Genomic DNA, 19,010 nt, shown 5'->3' with positions numbered 1-19,010 from the left:
CCTATGGGTAGCGGGTATAAAAAAAGATACTTTATTTTATAGAAACCAAAGTTTTTGTCTATCTTCGGGTAATAAGTATCAATACATGTGCTTAAGAAAGCTATTTGTTAATAAACAAAAAAAAAAATTTGTAAGAACGACAAAAAATATTTATTTGATATAGATATTGCAAATAAGGTATAACAACGAAGTCTGCGACACTAAGTCTAAGTGAAAATCTCGTGGCGATCTGCTCGTTAATTGGAGGACAGTTAATCGACTTTAATTTATTGTAACGATGGACGCAGATTTTTAGACAATAGATTCAATGGGTCGCAGCAGTTCTTCCGAGAAATAATAATTATTAAAATGTGTCTATAAATCGCAGACAAAAACACGAATTTGATTGTTTATTTAGCTAAATATGTGTATTTATTCACTGAGGCATTTAAAGCTGAATATGTGCAAAAATTTTAATGTTTATTTCTTATATAGTATATATTTGAATATATATTTTCGTAATTGTGTTTAATAATTCTTGTGAAAGCCTTTTTATACTAAATAATTATTAATAAATGGTTTGGTCTAAATATTGGTCTATAATTGAATATTTTATAACATATATTGGACTATATTTTATATTATATATGTATATAGTTTTAACACTTTTATTAGGATTTCGTTGTTTAATTGTGCCACTCTGTATGGTCCCAAAATTATTTCACAAACCTAAATTTCAATGTTTTATATATTATATAAAATGTGTCTAACCTTCGAGGTCAACACTTTTGGAAATAATCACGGGTTATTATGACTTATTGATATTTATTCTGAAAGCTTATATATATATTTTATTAATATTTTGTTATTTATATAATATTTTATTAAATACTTTGATAAAATACTTTAAAGCCAGGGTAATACCTTATAAAAAATTATATTCCTAATATTTTTTAAATCTCCCTCTACACATAGTAATATATAGGCATATAAGAATAATGGAAGAATAAAGCAGGCATTCTACATTTATAAATGAGGATAAAGAGCAGTTCCTTTGTAGTAATCTCTATTTGGCAACAATACTTTTAATTTGATATCTGCTTTTTATATGTATAATAACAAAAATTATTCAATATAATTTTAATTGAATTAACATATTTATGGGAAAATAAATATTTTTCTGTAAGGTTTGTAAAGTTCTTAAAACTCTTAGTAAATTTTGTGTTATGTGTTATCATATGTTACATTTGAATAATTTTCACAATATTCAATAGTTCATGTATGTAGGTAAGTAATAATTATGCAAATAATTTTGTTTTAGATTGCATTAGCTAATGCAATGCCAATTTTAAACCTATCATTTCCACCTATTTTATGATGTTATACTTTGATAGCAATATCTCATTCGAATATATATAATCGAATAAATAGAAAAATTGTTGTACCTTTTATTATATTTAAATTAGGTAATATACATGTTTATTATATAAAAAAAAATTGTACAACAAGTAACATCAACATGCGAAATATAACAGTTGTTGTTGTCCACACGAAATTAAAAGTATAGTGCCCCATATACATTATATGCAAATTTGTGAAACAAAACTTTGCTTTCCGATTTACATATATTTTAGCTAATGAACATATTGTACGACATAAGACAAAGAAAAGAAACGAATTCATTAAAAAATATATCGGCAAATGTGTAAATTATTACTATTTGTGCAAATTCGTTTACTAAAGAAGAAAAAGGGATTCAAAATTAACAAGTATTAACCCAACAAAATATAATCTAATTTTTCAGAAGAATTTAATAAATGTAGCTTTTTCTAATTTAAGTCATACGTTTGTTTTTTAGTGCAAAATTACCTGAAATAGTAAAACAACAATTATTTATACATCATATTAAAAGACATCATATTCTCATACAAATTTAGAATTATTTTCTTTTCACTACTACTGTGGGCAAAAAGTGTCGGGGTTGTACCATTTTTATTTCAACGAAATGCAACATTACGAGGCATCCTTTCGTAGTCAGCTATGAGTGAGTTTTCAAACACTAATTGCAAATATATAGCAATGCTATACACTTTGTACGCGGAATGAAATTTTTGCTATATCATTGTCAATTGTCTTTCATGAATGGAAATTATCAGAGAGTGCGCAAAGAATTGCATTTGAGAAACTAATTGCCTCCGTAATTTATGATAACTTAGTAATAAAATAGGCGGAATGCATTCCGGAACCACTGTAAAATCCAGCATTTTGAAAAAAAATACAAGGCAATAAAAAAAATGTATTGAGTACTTTGTAACATATTTCATAAACCCAAAAAAGTTGTTCAAGCGTATTCCACGTGGAAGTGACTACTTTAATGAATATAGAGCAAACTTATTACAACAAATACAAGTTTTTGAGTTTTAACAGAGTTTTGATACTTTTGTCCCACAGAAATGCTTTTTAATCTAAGTATTATGTATTATTTAAAAGTTATCTCATATAAGAATATATATATGTATATGAGAGCCGTCTTTTACTAAGTATTGAAAGTCAACCTCAAGCACTATAAAATTCAGTTGATAATCTTGATATGTAGTCATTTCCGTATTAATAAATCTTAGCATCTGGGAATTTTTTTCCGGTAAATATATTAACACATAACTAGATTAAAGCAAAAAGTTGAATAATAAAAGAGTATAATGCACACACTCATTGCGTGTGGTCTTAATATTTTGTACAATCTTGCAGTTACGGTTGCCACAACTGGAACAGTAGTACTAAAACGTATATATTTAATATTAATTTGTATATTGCACTTTGGTACGTTACGTTTTATTTTAAATTTGAAGTTTATGTATGTATTTTTAGTATTTACCATGGCAAAAAAGTTTTTAGTTGTTTGACTTTATGTGAGAATAAAAACAAAGATTACTTGCAATGCAAAACTTATATATTATGCAACAATTCAACACAATACGTGTTATTTAACTAAAATGGTACTAATTGCGAGTATATAAATGTATAGAATTGTATATTAATTATATACAGTGAAACTTCCCTAACGGAAAAACCTATAAAGCGCACTTCTTAGGGAGTACACTTTTTGTGCGAAACTAATTTTTAATTCATTTTTAAATTTCTTTGGAAGGGCACCCCTGTTGGCCGGAAAAAATTGCGGAACTTTTCAAAAGAGATTTCACTCTATTTTAATCAAATATTTAATTAAGATACATTTAAAAACGATAGTTACACCCTTAAAAATTCATATGTATATATGTAAAGCACTCGTGAAAGGTATCACCAGGATTCGTCGGCTTGGCCGGTAATACTTTAAAAGTAAGTACTTTCTTAAAAATGTACAAATTATTGGTGTTATTATTTTATCGCAAAGTATTTTATTTTATCCTGATATCGTGCTTATTTATTATAAATCTTCAATTCTATGATTTGGACTATGTTCAGTCAAAGATGGGAGTACATTATCCGTTGATGGTTGTCTGAAAAGTAAATATATTAAAACCTCAATCAAACATACATAACATATGTCAGAATTTTTCTGTTTACCTGTCTAATGCCATATGGTATGAACCAGGTGCCGAATTTGATCTACCAGCTTGAATAAACTTTTGTAATCTAGAACCACCAGGTTGAGGAGTCTTTCCCGAAATTCCTTTAAAAAATGGATTGCCAAATGAATGATTTTTGAGCATTGTTTTGATCAAGATGAGAGTATCAAGCTTCGGAATGCTGCGAACAACCGAATTTATATCATCGTCGTCTACTTGTACTAGACAACAATTTTCTTCTTCTGTAGGCAATGGATTAATTCCATTTCTTGTGATCCATGGGTCAATCTAAAATAAAACTATTATTGTGAACATCTTAATTTGAAAGATTATAAAAATTGTTGTGCGAACCTTCAGTTGTGGCAAAGTTATCCTATGTGAAGCATCCTTTTCAAGCATTCGAATAATACAGTGTCGCATATTACCACTAATAATTGGTGTGTCTGGGAAAACCACATCGTCGTTTTTAATTTTTTCATAAAGTAAAGGTATTGAGTTAGCTATAAAAGGAACGCTGCCATAAACCAATGAAAATAATGTTGCACCTAGCGCCCAAATATCTGCCGCCCGACCACAGTACACATTCTAAGGAGTAATCAATACATTAATCTGCACAGCTTTTAATTTAAGTTTTACAAACCTGGCCTAAGACTAAGGTTTCAGGGGCTCGAAAAGCGGGTGTTCCAGCTGTAGAACCATTACTCATTGTGGCGTCTTCTCCCAGAAACTCATTACATACTCCCAAGTCAGCGATTTTCACATGTCCACATTCAGTCAACAATAAGTTTCCTGGTTTAAGGTCCGCGTGGATAATTTTCTGATAATGCACTGTAAATGTATATAAGAAATACAAAAGATTAAAGGAATTGTATAACATATAGCCGGTAATAGGAATGATAATAACACGAAGAGGTATAAGGGGTACTCAGGCAATCTGCCATAACAACAATGTACTCCGATGGTCCAAGGTTGTCCTGAAGAGCAGAAGTGCAATAAAGTTGCGGCATTGTTTGGCTTTTATGCAAAGTTTCTGATGAAGTTGATAATTAAGTAAAAACGCACACATAGAACTGAATATAAAAATCTTTCTGGCCTTGCATTTTCCTATTAATATTTAAGAAACGTTTTTTTGTACTTTAATTATTTCTATTATTTTTAGATTAACAGACTATTGTTTTTCTTTTCTTCATGTTTTATGCAATTACGAAATTGTACTTTTATTTATCTTGATCTCAGAGACTATCTGATCACTATCATCACATTTTATTGCTAAACCTCATATTGCGGTCAGATATTATTTATTAATATTAATATGATTATTATTAATCGCAAATTTGCATTTAAAATTTCTGCCACGCCCAGATCCGCCCCCGCAAATCAACAAAAATCGAATAACAAGTGTAATTTTAAAGCTAGAGTCGCAAAATTTGGGTATATGGGCATATCCGTCAAAAGGTCAACCAATACCGAGAAAAAAATCTTCATACTCATCGTATTTTTTTGTATAATTTCATAAAGAAATGTCAAAATTTTCATAATACAATGGATCCATAGCATATTTCAGTTGTTTTTATACCCGCTACCCATAGGGAAGAAGGGTATTATAACTTTGTGCCGGCAAGAAATGTATGTAACAGGTAGAACGAGGCATCTCCGACCCTATAAAGTATATATATTCTTGATCAGCGTCAACAGCCGAGACGATCTAGCCATGTCCGTCTGTGTGTCTGTGTGTCTGGCCGTCCGTCCGTATGAACACCTAGATCTCAGAGACTATAAGAGATAGAGCTATATTTTTTTTTCGACAGCATTTGTTATGTTTGCACGCAGATCAAGTTTGTTTCAAATTTTTGCCACGCCCACTTCCGCCCCCGCAAATCAAAAAAATTGAATAACAAGTGTAATTTTAAAGCTAGAGCTACAAATTTTGGTATATAATACTACAATAATTACTGTACTACAATAATTACTGTAGTAGTTATGATTCCTGAAAATTTGGTTGCGATCAGATAAAAATTGTGGAAGTTATTAAAGAAATACTTTTGTATGGGCAAAAACGCCTACTTACTAGGGGTCTGAGTTGCTTTGGCCGACAATCTAGCACATTGTGCCGTTTATCGTATATTTTGAATGGTGTACTATATCGATATACCAAACATACCATTTGGTATATTTTTAGTATTTTTAGTATTTTCGGTATATTTTGAAAATGATACCGCAATATTTTGCCTTTATTAAAAATGGGTAGCGGGTATCTCACAGTCGAGCACACTCGACTGTAACTTTCTTACTTGTTATAAATAAAATTGGCCTGAAAACTGAAAAAAAAATTTAATTTATTCACTTTTAGCTACTTTTAAATGCATTTTTATGTTTAATTATTTCACAAGGAAAACATAAGATATGTTTACACTTTTTTTACCACATCTCTATTGCACAATCCACTAAGAGGACAAAAGTTCCATGGGAGCGAAAAAATGTTCAATTAATTGTTAATTTTTATTCTGCTTCTCATCTACATATGTATGCTCTAATCGTACGTTTGCGTCCAAAAACATAATTTTCTTCTATTTGCTTCGCATTAACTGCAAGCAAGTGGATGAAACTTCACGTGTTAAGTTATTTTAGTACAAGTATTTTAAATATAAAAAATAGTTGAGGATACTCTAGCCAATCTTTTTATATTGATTTTTAAAGTAACGTACGTTCGCGACCATAAGTATTTTTTGAACTCTTTCTTATTATTAATTCAATTGTTGAACAAATTGAATACCAACATGAAAATTTAGAAAAAAATATTATTTTCTTGCTATGAAGCTACATGAAACTTGTTTAAAAGAAAAGGTATTGACTTAGAATATTCCATTCCAATTTGCAGATTTTTGAATTTTACTAGATTAAGCCAAAGTCGACTTCCATTTTTAGTACGTTCGCGACCGCATGTGTTTTTGCCAATATTATGAAAATTGAAACTCGATAAGCCCCATAGTATACACTAACCAAAGAGCTAAACAAATGCTATCGAAAAGCAAAAAAAAAAACAGTTTCAGGAAACGTTTGTTTTCAACTTTATTTTTAATTTAACGCGTACGAACGTACGTTTGCGACCCGAGGAAAATGCTCATGTACAATAATAACTATAATTGTGATTCATGAAAATTTGGTTGGGATCAGATAAAAATTGTTGAAGTTATTAAAGAAATACTTTTGTATGGGCAAAAACGCCTACTTACTAGATGTCTTAGTTGCTTTGGCTGACAATCATTTGGTATACTTTTAGTATTTTGGTATATTTTGAGAATAATACAATATTTTGCTTTTATTTAAAATGGGTAGCGGTTATTTCACAGTCGAGCACACTGGACTGTAGCTTTCTTACTTGTTTTCTTTTATACATTCTACTACAAATAATAAAGTATTCATAGTCGCAAATAAAAATATTATACTTACAATATTCTAAACCAAGTAATGAGTCTCGAATTACACTCCAAGCAAGCTCTTCAGACAATGGCTTATCTGTGGGTATACAAAGGACTTCTCCCTTTTTTACCAGCTCGAAAACCATGTAGAGCGAGTCCTCTGAAGGATCGTCCAAAACTTCAACAAGCTTCACAATGTTGGGATGGTCCAGTTTCTTCAATACCGCAATTTCTCGATAAACACGATCCAGATAAGAAGTCGCTTGTTTCGGACTACGTCGCATAAGGGCAGCTTGGCGCTCTAAGCGTTTTTTTGAAAGAATTTTCATCGCATAATGTGTGGAGTCTTCTTCAGAGTAAGCTAGCTTTACAAGACCGTATGAGCCCTGTACAGAAATAGAACATTGTTCAAATAAATTAATCAGTGGCAAAAATGAAAATATGTTGTAATTACCTGACCAATTTGATCCATAAGCTTATACTGATTGAGTTGCAAAAAGCTTCCGGATTTTTCGATGGAAATTCGGCGCGATTCACGCAGGGGAGGTCGGCGTCGTACTGATCTTGGGCTTCCATACGGACTATATGGTACATTAGGGTATATTGGGCGAGATTCTGTAGTCTTAAATGTTGCTGTTAAAATATTTGGCTTTTGAATTATCTGTTGACATCCATCAGTCCCTGCAGTATAATGCTCAATTGTTTCCGATCTCGATGTTTCATTTCTAGACTCTTGTGGCTCTTGGTTATCAGTTGACCGATTCTCATTTATATTTGGAAGAAGACGGTTATGCAACTTCTGCTCAATACTTACAAAAGTACAGTCATCATTATATAAGTCTAGCGACTGGGATTTTATAAGTGTGGGGAAATATTTTATTTCTTTGGCTTGAACATCATTGTCTCTATTTACATGTGTTAAGACACATTTATTTTCTGAAGCCGAGTTGTCATTTTCTGAGGTTGTCAATATATTTTTCTCATAAATCACTTCACTCTCTTTTGTGCAATTTTTTTTTCTTAGGTCCTTGCAGTCACATTGCATTTGTTCATCTAGAGGATCATTATACTTATCGGTCCTTTTGTTTTTTGTGCTGTGTTCTCTTTTGTCATGGATATTTGAGCGAGAACCGGCACATTCGCGAATTTCAGAATGCATTGACATACATTGAATTGGGTCATTACCATCAATGTGCAGTTTTCCCATTTGATTATTAACTATAAAAGCTGATTCCGTATTAATTAAGTTGAGCTCTTTGTGATCACAACCTTCCATATTTTCAACATCATAATCACAGTTGTTTGTTACATTTTGTGCAGCAGATGAAGTAAGTTTATTTTCTTTAATTATTTTCATGCATGTTTCATCTGTTTCACACACTTTTTCTTTTATTAAGCGTGACATCTTGGTTTTAGATAACTCCGACATGATTGGTTACTCATACATATATGCCTTAATAATAAATTTTACCATTTAGAAAGGCTATGTACTGTGCACTATCCCTATTAAGACATGTAAATATTTATTAGGAACTAGTATATACATATATTTTTTTTTATTTTAAATTTCATATGCAGTCTTGCGATTCGACAACTTTATTTAATTTAATTAATTTCAGTACACGAGAAAATGCCTCACACGCTTTCTGTTGAATTTTTTAAAATTATCTATATTTGTTTTTGTTTACTGTGCCGATATGAGTGCGGAACAATAGGTGGTCTATTTTTTCGTCTGCAGAACAGTTGATTTGACATCCACATTCCCTAATCAGGGAAAGCTCTTAAAAACGAAATGCCGGATGACGCGATTTAGTTTATCTAGGAACAGCAGTTATGAATATCGTATTGAGTTACTAGCCTTCGCATTCAATAATAAAATCGAAGACCCCTTTTGAATTAACTAACATTACTAGATGCAAAACAAAAACTCAAATAGCAACTTAAAGCTTGAACTGAAGTTGTATCCGTAATGATGAAAAATATAACAAAACAACAAACTTTCATGCAGACCTATATTCCAAGCAGCTTTAGTCTAAACTAATAGAGCAACTAGTGCAAGAAATATTTAGTCTCCTCTTAACTGAAATATTAATTCGAAATCATTAAGCGATGTTCACACCTTTGCATTTATTAAATACGACAACTTGAGCGTTGAAATTTGAATGCGTTATTGGAAAACGGCATCCTCGACTACACTATTGAATGCACATTGCCCAGAAATCGAAAACTATCGTTCACCTCTTCAACTTAGGAATTCACGATAAAATGAACATCATTGCAAATGTGACCACCCCAAGTAACACCGATAAAAGTCTACACACTCAGATATTCAAATGTTACAAAGTTGGTGTTTTAGTTCCAAAAGGAAGTCGTGCCGAATGAGATTTCCGCGCTAACAAAGGGAGTAGCTTCAACAAGTGTTAGGTTGTTGATTAGGTTCTCAAGATACGACGCGCCGGAGAACCGTAGTTACTGAAAGCAAGGACGAGCAACTACTCGCTCGTCTACTAAAACATAACAGTACGCTGCAAATAAGTTGCGTGAGTCTGCTTTAAATAACTTTGCTTTAGTTTAATTGCTTATTAATTATTATTGCATTAAATTATAAAATGTCGACATTCTCGATAAGTTTTGAAATTATCGCGTTGCATTTCCCAACATCACTTTCTATTATATTCATTATCAAGCATCAACTAACAACATATTGTAAAGTAGAGTGAAGAGGATTGGCACGACTTAGGGAGATTTGCAGATCTTCGAATGAAAACCGAGAACTTTGAGAGCTTTCATTATTAGAAGTTTTTTGTCGAACATATGTACGTAAAACTCTCTACAGCCGAGCAGTGGTGCAAGCAATTTTTGCAATTTAGTTGCTATTTCTTGCAACTTTTGAAAAAATACTACTTTTTTTTTTTAAATGCTTTCAGCTTCATACATTTCTTTTTTTATTTTTAACTTCAGGCACTATCGACGGTTTGATGCTATCGAGCCGCCATCGATTGCAGTCTAGCACTATCGATAGTTTGGCACAACGCATTGCACATCACAAACTAAAAATCATATATTTGAAAGTGGAAACCAAAAAAAAAAAAAAGAAATAATCTTATAGCATGGAAAAGTTCTAACAATAGTGGAAAAATGTAAGTGCAAGCGTATTTGTAAGTTTTATTTTAAGCGTTCAACACAAACGGTTTGAACACTTAAAAAATATTAAAGCAAAACGACGCAGCTCAACTACTCTTAGCAGTGACGTCGATGTAGCATGTTAAGGCAGCAGAGCTGACTCGGACGCAAGCGGCGCATAGCAAGAAGCCCTCAAACGTAAGAAAGGCATATCGAAGGTATGGAAGTACTTTAAGCGATCTGACCATAAGAAACTGCCAACTGGCAACACGTCAAATTTGAGACATCACCTAAAACAATTTCGTCCGGGAATCGATGACGCTGTTGCCAAATCTGCAGAGGCAACTGAGTCCAATGACTCAAATTTACCTGCATCAGCAAGCAGCAGCACAAGATCGAGCATGCAATCCATCTCTAGACGGAAGAGGGACATCGATCATGCATTAGCCAAAATTATCGCAAAAGATGTTCAACCCTTCAATATAATTAAAAATGAAGATTTTATCGAGTACTCTGAAATAATTGACCCCAGGTACAAAATTCCCAGCAAAACCTATCTAAGATATGTGCTGGTAAAAGGTATATTTGAAGAGGCTATTCTCAACCTAAAAACCAAACTGAAGGAAACAACAAGTATTGCTATGATATGCGATTGGACTGGACATCAAGCACAAATGATTAATTTTTAACTGTGAAATGTCATTCTATTGATTGCTTTCAGTTTCGAATCAGCATCACTCAGCACAAATTAAAAGATGCGACTTATAATTCAGCACAAAATATTGCTGAAACTTTGAAAGGCGTCTTAGAGTAATTCAATGTTTTGGACAAAACAGTGTGCGTTGTGACCGATAACGCAAGCTCAACGCTAAAAGCATGTGAGATTTTAAAGATTCGCATTTTGCCATGTTTTGCACACAGCTTGAATCTTGTTGTGCAAGACAGTTTAAAAATTGAAAACAATTTGTGTTGGAAAAACTTATTTGCGAAATGTAAGGCCACCGTCAAATTTTTTAAGCAAAGCACTATTGTATAGTACATACATATGTATGTATATATGTACGTAAAATAAAAAAAACCCAAGAATACGAAAAACCGCTTAGCTTGTTACAAGAAATGCCAATTAGGTGGAACAACTTCTACTTCATGCTAGAGCGACAAATTAAAACAAACAAAACGATATCAAACGTTTTATTGGCCACAGCAAATGTACCTCTGCTATTTACTGCCAATGAAATTATTATTTTAGAGGACATATGCAACATATGTATTGACTCTATTTCAAGATGCTACAGAGGAAATTTCCGGCGGCAAGTACATAACGGTTTCTCTAATAATACCAATAGTTTACGGATTATACCGCAAAGTTGACCAACTGACACCATCGTTAAATACGGCCGAGCCAAAAATGCTGCAAGAATGTTTGTTGAAGTCAATAAAAAACAAGTAAGAAAGTTACAGTCGAGTGTGCTCGACTGTGAGATACCCGCTACCCATTTTATTTATCATCATTTATTACTTCAACAGTTCTTGAAATTTGTACACGCAGATTACCACCTTCGCCTTCATGACTAGTCTTTATGATTTCACAAATTTTGTCTACAATCAGATAAATATTATTAGCAACTCACTCTGATATATTTCATATTTCTTTGTCTATTTCTTTTAATTTATTGGATTTTAGTTTTTTTTTAATTACAAAACAATTTGAAATAATTTTAAGGCGCCACAATTGACAAGAGATATAACCAGCTGATTTTTTTTATGAATATACCAAAATATTAGCTAAAATACGGCCACATTTTCAGAATCATTGCCGCATGATCAATAATGCAGCTCCATTAGCTGTTCCTCTCTAACAGCCGGTTATGGAATGATGCGGCGAAAGGTTCAAACAGCATGATGATAAGAAATACATACGTCGTATAAATCAAAAGGACACCCATATTATTCCCATGTTTTCTTTGATAAATTTAAATCAATTGTTTTCAGTCTAGCAGAAGGCACCGTTAAAAATTTTACAAGATCTAGTTTTCTGACGCATGCCCGTATATTTATGTACATACATACATATATATATACAAAAGTAAATATAATTGTGTGCGTATTTTTATTTTCACAAATGAATACTCATACAATGGAACACATATGTATTTCGCCTATATATAGATCACATCATGATTTCAATCCATTCTGTTCTTTAAAACAATCATTATAGTGACTGTTGAAACAATAAGTAAGTAACATATAAACAGAAAGTGCTTAATGAAATATGTATATAAAATGTTTGATTTTAGACGAAAAAAATGAAGTGGCGTTGCATAATTACCACTTTCACTTTGGCACTAATAGTGAAAATTTCATGCTCATTAGAAGGCAACGAACACATAGGTATACTATCGCCTAGACATGAGAGACGAATGTACTCAATTCGAGGAGAGTACATACCATTGGAATTTTTTACTGTCATGAATTCGGCTGATTTGTCTAAACAAAATTTACAAAACCAGCTTAGAAATTTTCTTGAAAATCTACAAAAAAATTTTACAACATCTGCTATGTTAAATGTCATCGATTATAAACACAAAAGTAATCGGGATCAAACAAGAAAGTTATGGGATTTATCGGATTTCTTTAATTTATCGGCTGATGTTGCTAAAACATTCGCACATGATTCGAAAAAGTATTATGAAGTTGTAAAAAACTCAAGTTATACGCTTTTATTACACCTTCGACAAATTCCATCGACGCAACCGACACTGGTGAAATTATTATTAACAAATTATTTTGCGGAAATGGAGTTCTTTCACATAATGTTTTCAGAGATAATTGACGAAGTTCTCGAATACACTCAAAATACGATGCTCTCGATCCAAAACACTTTCATGTATTATGCAGATATTCAAAGGTTTATTTTAGAAAACTGGAATTTGAGAAGTGATATAAGCTGCATTAAAGAATATACGGAATTCCTACAACCGTATTCGGCTAAAGTTTTTAAGTGTACTACAGATGCCAAACTTGACGTTGTTTTTGATGTTTTCGCGATGACGGAACTAACCAGTAAATACATAATGCGGCAACTTGAGTTTCGAATTCAGCGGTTGTTCAACTGTTTCTATTTTGGAAATTATGAAATTCGGTGTAAATTTCTTCAACATGCTGATCGTAATTTCGAAATACTATTTAACAAAATTGAGGAACTAGAAATCTACTACGATATTAAGACAAATAATGGTCGCGTTTCAGCTTTTCGATTGCGTCGACAAAGTAACTCGTATAATGAAGAGGACACAGACGCTTTAAAGATTCATACAAAATGTATACCAAAGAATTTTCCACTTAGTGAAATGCATACCAGTTTGAAAAGTTGTTTTGATAATATTAAAAAATATTGACATTATCCACTAACTATAAAATCAGGATTTGAAATGCAAACGCTTTGCTTACTTGTAGTTAACAAAGATCCAGTTTGTGCAAAACCAATTTATATTAATAAAAAATAGTTTTTAAAAATTGCAAGCCCTTAATTTTTTTTATCTCAACTGTTAAAAAAATTGAGGAATCAATTTGGTAATATCGTTTTGCCATCGCAACATAAAGTGCGCCATGTGCACTTTTACCCAAGTGTACAAAAACAGCACCTCAAATGTTTTACTGTTTACGAGTGCGAAATAATCTGGGGTCGGAAATTGCAAAACTCGCATTTTTGTTGAGTCCGCTAATACGCAAAAGTTTTATTCAATTCAACTCATTGGGCGAAACCATGATACAATTATACAAGGTAGTCTCGTCGGAAAAAGCTGTCCGTCTTTAAACATAACAATGAGTGCGAGTGAAAGAGTCTCAGCACAGCAGTGTGAGCGAGACGACAATGAAATGCGCATTAACTCTTAGACGATGATATTAATATTTACATACATATTTTGAAGCTGATATTGTCTCCTTGATATATTTTTAAAATGTAAATTGTTTATGAACAACATTAATAATATATATGAGAATTCTCAAATTCTCTAAATGTTTTAATTCTATCCGTGTCTACGGCATACATTGCAAAATGTCGTTTTGTATAAGGGTTAATTGCGAAAAAAAATCGTCCGCAGACAACCTCTTGCGTCGAAAAATGAAAACGTACTGACGAAAGCTTTTTCCGACGAGACTACCTTCTATTATTGTATCATTGGCGAAAGTCATCAACGAATAAAAATCAGCACATGTTTTCGTACGTTCGACCGAAACGCTTTACTCACATTCGTTCACTTCAGGAAATCTTTCGTGCACATTCGCTCAGCCTCCAAAATTTTACGCTCACATTCGCTCAGCCTACGAAGGCAAGCATTAAATAAACTCAGTTGTCAGTAAACAAATTGGAGACTATTCTTGGGGGCTTGGGCATCGCTGGCGTAAAGTTAGCAACAACAGCAAAACAGCGTATGCAAAATAACGGTGCTTAGCAAACCATTCTGAGTTTACGCATGTGCCCTGAATTTACTCATATGCGATGATTTTGTTCATACCCTTTGAGTTTGTCCATTCGGGGGTGAGTTTGGTCATTTGCGTTTTTGCTTTCGTTAGAAACGATCATTGCTGAGATGAGCTGTTTGAACACGAACATGAATAAACTCAGCAAGCAAACGAATTTACCAGATTTGGGCGAACTTCAATTTGAGCTGTTGACCGAATGACTGATTATTCGTGTTTTTTTTTTGTGCATGAATATTTTTATTCCCGCTACCCATAGGGTAGAAGGGTATTATAACTTTGTGCCGGAAGGAAATGTATGTAGCAGGTAGAAGAAGGTATCTCCGACAATATAAAGTATATATATTCTAGATCACCATCAATAGCCGAGACTATCTAGCCATGTCCGTGTGTCTGTCCGTATGAAACACTGGATCTTTTGGATTTGGATCACTGGATTTTTCGACAGCATTTGTTATGTTTGCACGCAGATCAAGTTTGTTTCAAATTTTCGCCACGCCCACTTCCGCCCCCGAAAATCAAAAAATCGAATAACAAGCGTAACTTTAGAGCTAGAGCTTGTATGTGCAATAATAACTATAATTGTGATTCCTGAAAATTTGGTTGCGATCAGATAAAAATTGTGGAAGTTATTAAAGTTATTTTTGTATGGGCAAAAACGCCTTCTTACTAAGGGTCTTAGTTGCTTTGGCTGACAATCTGGTATATTATGCCGTCTATGGTATATTTTGAATGTGGTACTATATCGATATAACAAAAATACCTTTCGGTATATTTTCAGTACTTTTGGTATATTTTGAAAAAGTACCGCAATATTTTGCTTTACTCAAAATGGGTAGCGGGTATCTCACAGCTAGCATACTCGACTGTAACTTTCTTGTTCGCTCTGCGGAAGCCGTTCTCTGGTACATGCATACATACATGTATGTGCCTGTGTATGTGTGTCTTACGCTCCTATCGAGCTACTTTTTTAAGAATTGAATCCAATCTATTCTAGAGAAATCACACTGTTTTTAGTAGCTTTTACGTGTTATACTATTGATTATAAAATGATTCATTTTAAATGAAACGCGCAAGTTTAAACTTAATGTTTCATTGTCGTGGTACATGTGGTACATATGTATGTATGCAATTACGTACATGTACATGTATATGTTACCACTTATAATTTTGCCTGTCAATTATCAAGCTTTCAACAATAGTAAGAAATGAAGTAAATATGCTTATTTATTAGCCGATCGACATGCAAGGGAATATTAACAGTGTGAGAAAGCATGCAGTGCCGCCGGCAGAAGCAGCGCTGCTGACAGACGCTGTCTGTCACAGCATTACATTGACATTAGCTGTCTGCTGCTCTAGACACACACAAATCAAAATTTGAGAATTCGTTTTATAAGAATAATAATTTTGAAGAGGTTTTTTGATCCTGAATACCAAAAAATTAAATGCTTTTTAATTAACTAAAGAGAGTTCCTGGGGCAATCGCTAAACAAAGTCCTTTCAAAGGCATAAAAATAAATCATATACATATATTTTGGGTTTGATTAGTAACTTTTAAATGTACATACATATGTACATTAAATGTACATACATATGTACATTAAATGTACATACATATATATACATATATATATATATTGTATTGGTGACTGTTTTTCCGTAAGCAACTTGCAACTAGTGCTGTACTTAAAAACACTAGAGATTTCGCTAGTCGCAATCTAGTACTTTGTACTCATAGGAAGACATTCCCACATTATGAATATGGGTATTCGTACAGGACGTAATGCGGCAGGCTATTTATTATCTTAACTAAGATATTTGTTTTGTATCCCTATATTCTTTTTTTAAATGTAAGGTAAATTCTAATTGTAAAGAGCACAAACAAAAATAAGTACATATGTATGTATGTATGTATATGTGTAGCTTTGTTCATATGTGTGCGTGTCTGTAGAAGTACACAATCAGAAGTACATATATACATACAGTAGTATGTGTACACATGCACACCAATTTTACCGAACAGTATTTACAAATTGCAAATACTCAAACAGCATCCACAATCAGTAGAGTTTAAATGTCATCTACTTCACTGATGTACATATGTATTGGCATATTGTTTGTACATAAATCATATTTAATACACATATTTATACGTATATGTGTGTATATATACATTAAAGTAAATAATGTAACACTTTATTGATAGCTGTGAATCAAGAACTTTTTAGTCAATTATATTCTCTATTTTGATAAGGACTCTGTTTTGTGTAATATCAGATTTACATACATGCATACATATGTGTGTATGTGAGTACCAATGAAACATACCAACGTTAGTAAATACATAGTTATCCGAACACACACAATCGATGTACACAACACATAAATATATGTATGTATATACACACGCAGCTTTAAATAGACCGGTTCAACGTCAAGGATAACCTTTATTATATATCCTTATATACATACATATTCATACATGCATATGTAAATCCAGCCAAACGCATCACAAGTTAGATATGTACATATTTATATTTGTATAAATAAACATATTTAATCGCATTATTTTGCCTACGCATGTTTTGTTCAATATTTTTGTTCTTATTTTATAAGTAATCGAAAAACAAATAGTATATTTATTTTGTTTAGTGATTTTAGGCAAATAAAAATAACTCACATAGCACACAGAGCACTTCAGAATCTGAACGAAGACTAAAAGGAATCGTATGAACTAACCAAGCTTTAGAAAAAGTTAATTTAAAGCTAGCTAGCGACCATGATACAATAATACAAGGTAGTCTCGTCGTGTGCTTTTTTCGATCGGTTTCTGTCCACTATCGTCAGTGCGCTCGTGCTTGTTGAAGCGAAAGGTTGTGCGCGGACGATTTTTTCCCTAAATGTTAACCCTTGTGCAAGACAAAAATGTCAGATTGCAATTATATTATATATATATATGAACTTTATGATAGAATTAAGAACCTGAACAAAAAAAATTAGTAATCAAAAATAAAAACAACGATTACTGTCAACTTCTAAACTGTAAATAATTAAATTATAAAAACATTTCAACTCTTTTTTAATATAGTGGAACAATTAAACCCTATGCGCAATTGAAGGGTTAATCGCAAAGCTCTACTGTCGATAAGGGGCAGCTTTTCCGACGAGACTACCTTGTGTTATTGTATCATGCTAGCGACAATAGCTTTAAAAGCTTTAATTTCTCGAAAATGAACCTTGAGCGAATGCAACTTTAAACTTTTAATACATACATACATACATATGTATGTACGTTCGTATTCTACTACTATGTACATACATATAATTATACAAAATCAGCGATAATTATGAATGTGTACATACATATATACATACATATACACCATTTATGCATAGCATCATATACCCTCATTCCATTGACAATATATATGTACATGGTTGTGTATGTATGTAGATACCTTTTTAGACGGTATTTTTTGTTGTTTTTTTCGGTACATCTTGAAAGGAACTCTAAGACCAAAAACAAAAATATTATTCTGTTAGCATTTGTGTAATTATGTTTATATTTACATATTATGTACATATTCAGCTGCATGGGTGTGAAAAATTGCAGCTTGTTAATATTGCTATATGTACATACATATGTATCGTCTAATTATTTTAAATTAATTTTTATTTTTCAGTTTGAGCTCAATATTTTGTATGTCATCGTTTTAGCTTCTGAACATCCCTAAGGGGATTTTCTGTGGAAGAAATAATTTTTTTGGTGGTTTCTACTGGAAATTTTTGCCATTCTCCTAGTAAGGCACTTTTTAGCTTATTTATTTATTTTAAACTTCTTTTTCAAATGGTACTACCCAAAGCTTCACAAATTCTCGATTACGTTTAAAGCTTGCCATTCGAATATCGTAGGCAAACAATTCTGGTCATTGGCTGTTCCCGTCAAAAAGCATTACTGCAATGCGTAATTGGTAAAAAGTCAGCCTGGGAAGCACAATCATTTTCACTGTGTAAGGTAAGGACACTCCTCCGACAAAAAATATGAATCATTTTGATCAGCGTTAATAACCATTTATCCGAGGGTTGCTATTTAAGTTTCTGGCCTAGGCCACTTGTAGCCACGGTTGCCACTTCAAAAATTTTTTAATAAGACAAAAAAAGATTAAAAACAAGTAAGAAAGTTACAGAGTGTGCTCGACTGTGAGATACCCACTACCAATTTTGAAGAAAATATTGCGGTATTTATTCAAAATATACCAGAAATACAAATAAACTAAAAATATACCAAACGGTATATTTGTTATATCGATTAAGTACCACCACTAACCATACAATACATAGATGCTTCAGCCCATACAAATTTTTGTATCATTAAAAACAGTATTATTGCAACCCCAGTCGGGCCGTGCGCTGCGATTTGAACAACGAGCCTCTTCGG

The 19,010-nt window shown here is 32.5% G+C and overlaps 2 protein-coding genes across 2 annotated transcripts; one reads left to right on the top strand and one right to left on the bottom strand.

Moving 5' to 3' along the window:
* Positions 1-1,800: 1,800 nt before the first annotated feature.
* On the bottom strand, positions 1,801-17,338 carry LOC132784679 (calcium/calmodulin-dependent protein kinase kinase 1). Its single transcript, XM_060790448.1, has 7 exons — positions 17,253-17,338; positions 7,419-8,467; positions 6,996-7,350; positions 4,186-4,373; positions 3,897-4,130; positions 3,544-3,833; positions 1,801-3,476 (listed from the first exon to the last, which is right to left on the bottom strand). Exons 2-7 carry the CDS (start codon positions 8,391-8,393, stop codon positions 3,404-3,406), a joined length of 2,115 nt encoding a protein of 704 aa, XP_060646431.1. The 5' UTR covers positions 8,394-8,467; positions 17,253-17,338; the 3' UTR covers positions 1,801-3,403.
* On the top strand, positions 11,922-13,589 carry LOC132784680 (uncharacterized). Its single transcript, XM_060790449.1, has 3 exons — positions 11,922-12,173; positions 12,257-12,323; positions 12,385-13,589. Exon 3 carries the CDS (start codon positions 12,394-12,396, stop codon positions 13,483-13,485), a length of 1,092 nt encoding a protein of 363 aa, XP_060646432.1. The 5' UTR covers positions 11,922-12,173; positions 12,257-12,323; positions 12,385-12,393; the 3' UTR covers positions 13,486-13,589.
* Positions 17,339-19,010: the final 1,672 nt, after the last annotated feature.

Source organism: Drosophila nasuta, chromosome 2R, assembly GCF_023558535.2.
Source record: "Drosophila nasuta strain 15112-1781.00 chromosome 2R, ASM2355853v1, whole genome shotgun sequence".
Classification (NCBI taxonomy): Eukaryota; Metazoa; Arthropoda; class Insecta; order Diptera; family Drosophilidae; genus Drosophila; species Drosophila nasuta.
The sequence above is the reverse complement of the archived record's forward strand: the minus strand, read 5'-3'. Positions and strand labels throughout refer to the sequence as shown.

Bases quoted from the DNA above. Each gene is read 5' to 3' on its own strand.
- LOC132784679 (XM_060790448.1), bottom strand. From the start codon at position 8,393: ATGTCGGAGTTATCTAAAACCAAGATGTCACGCTTAATAAAAGAAAAA. The intron at 4,374-6,995 runs GTAAGTATAATA...ATACATTTACAG, and splicing joins ATTACTTGGTTTAGAATATT to TGCATTATCAGAAAATTATC. The intron at 4,131-4,185 runs GTTTGTAAAACT...ATTACTCCTTAG, and splicing joins AAACCTTAGTCTTAGGCCAG to AATGTGTACTGTGGTCGGGC.
- LOC132784680 (XM_060790449.1), top strand. From the start codon at position 12,394: ATGAAGTGGCGTTGCATAATTACCACTTTCACTTTGGCACTAATAGTG.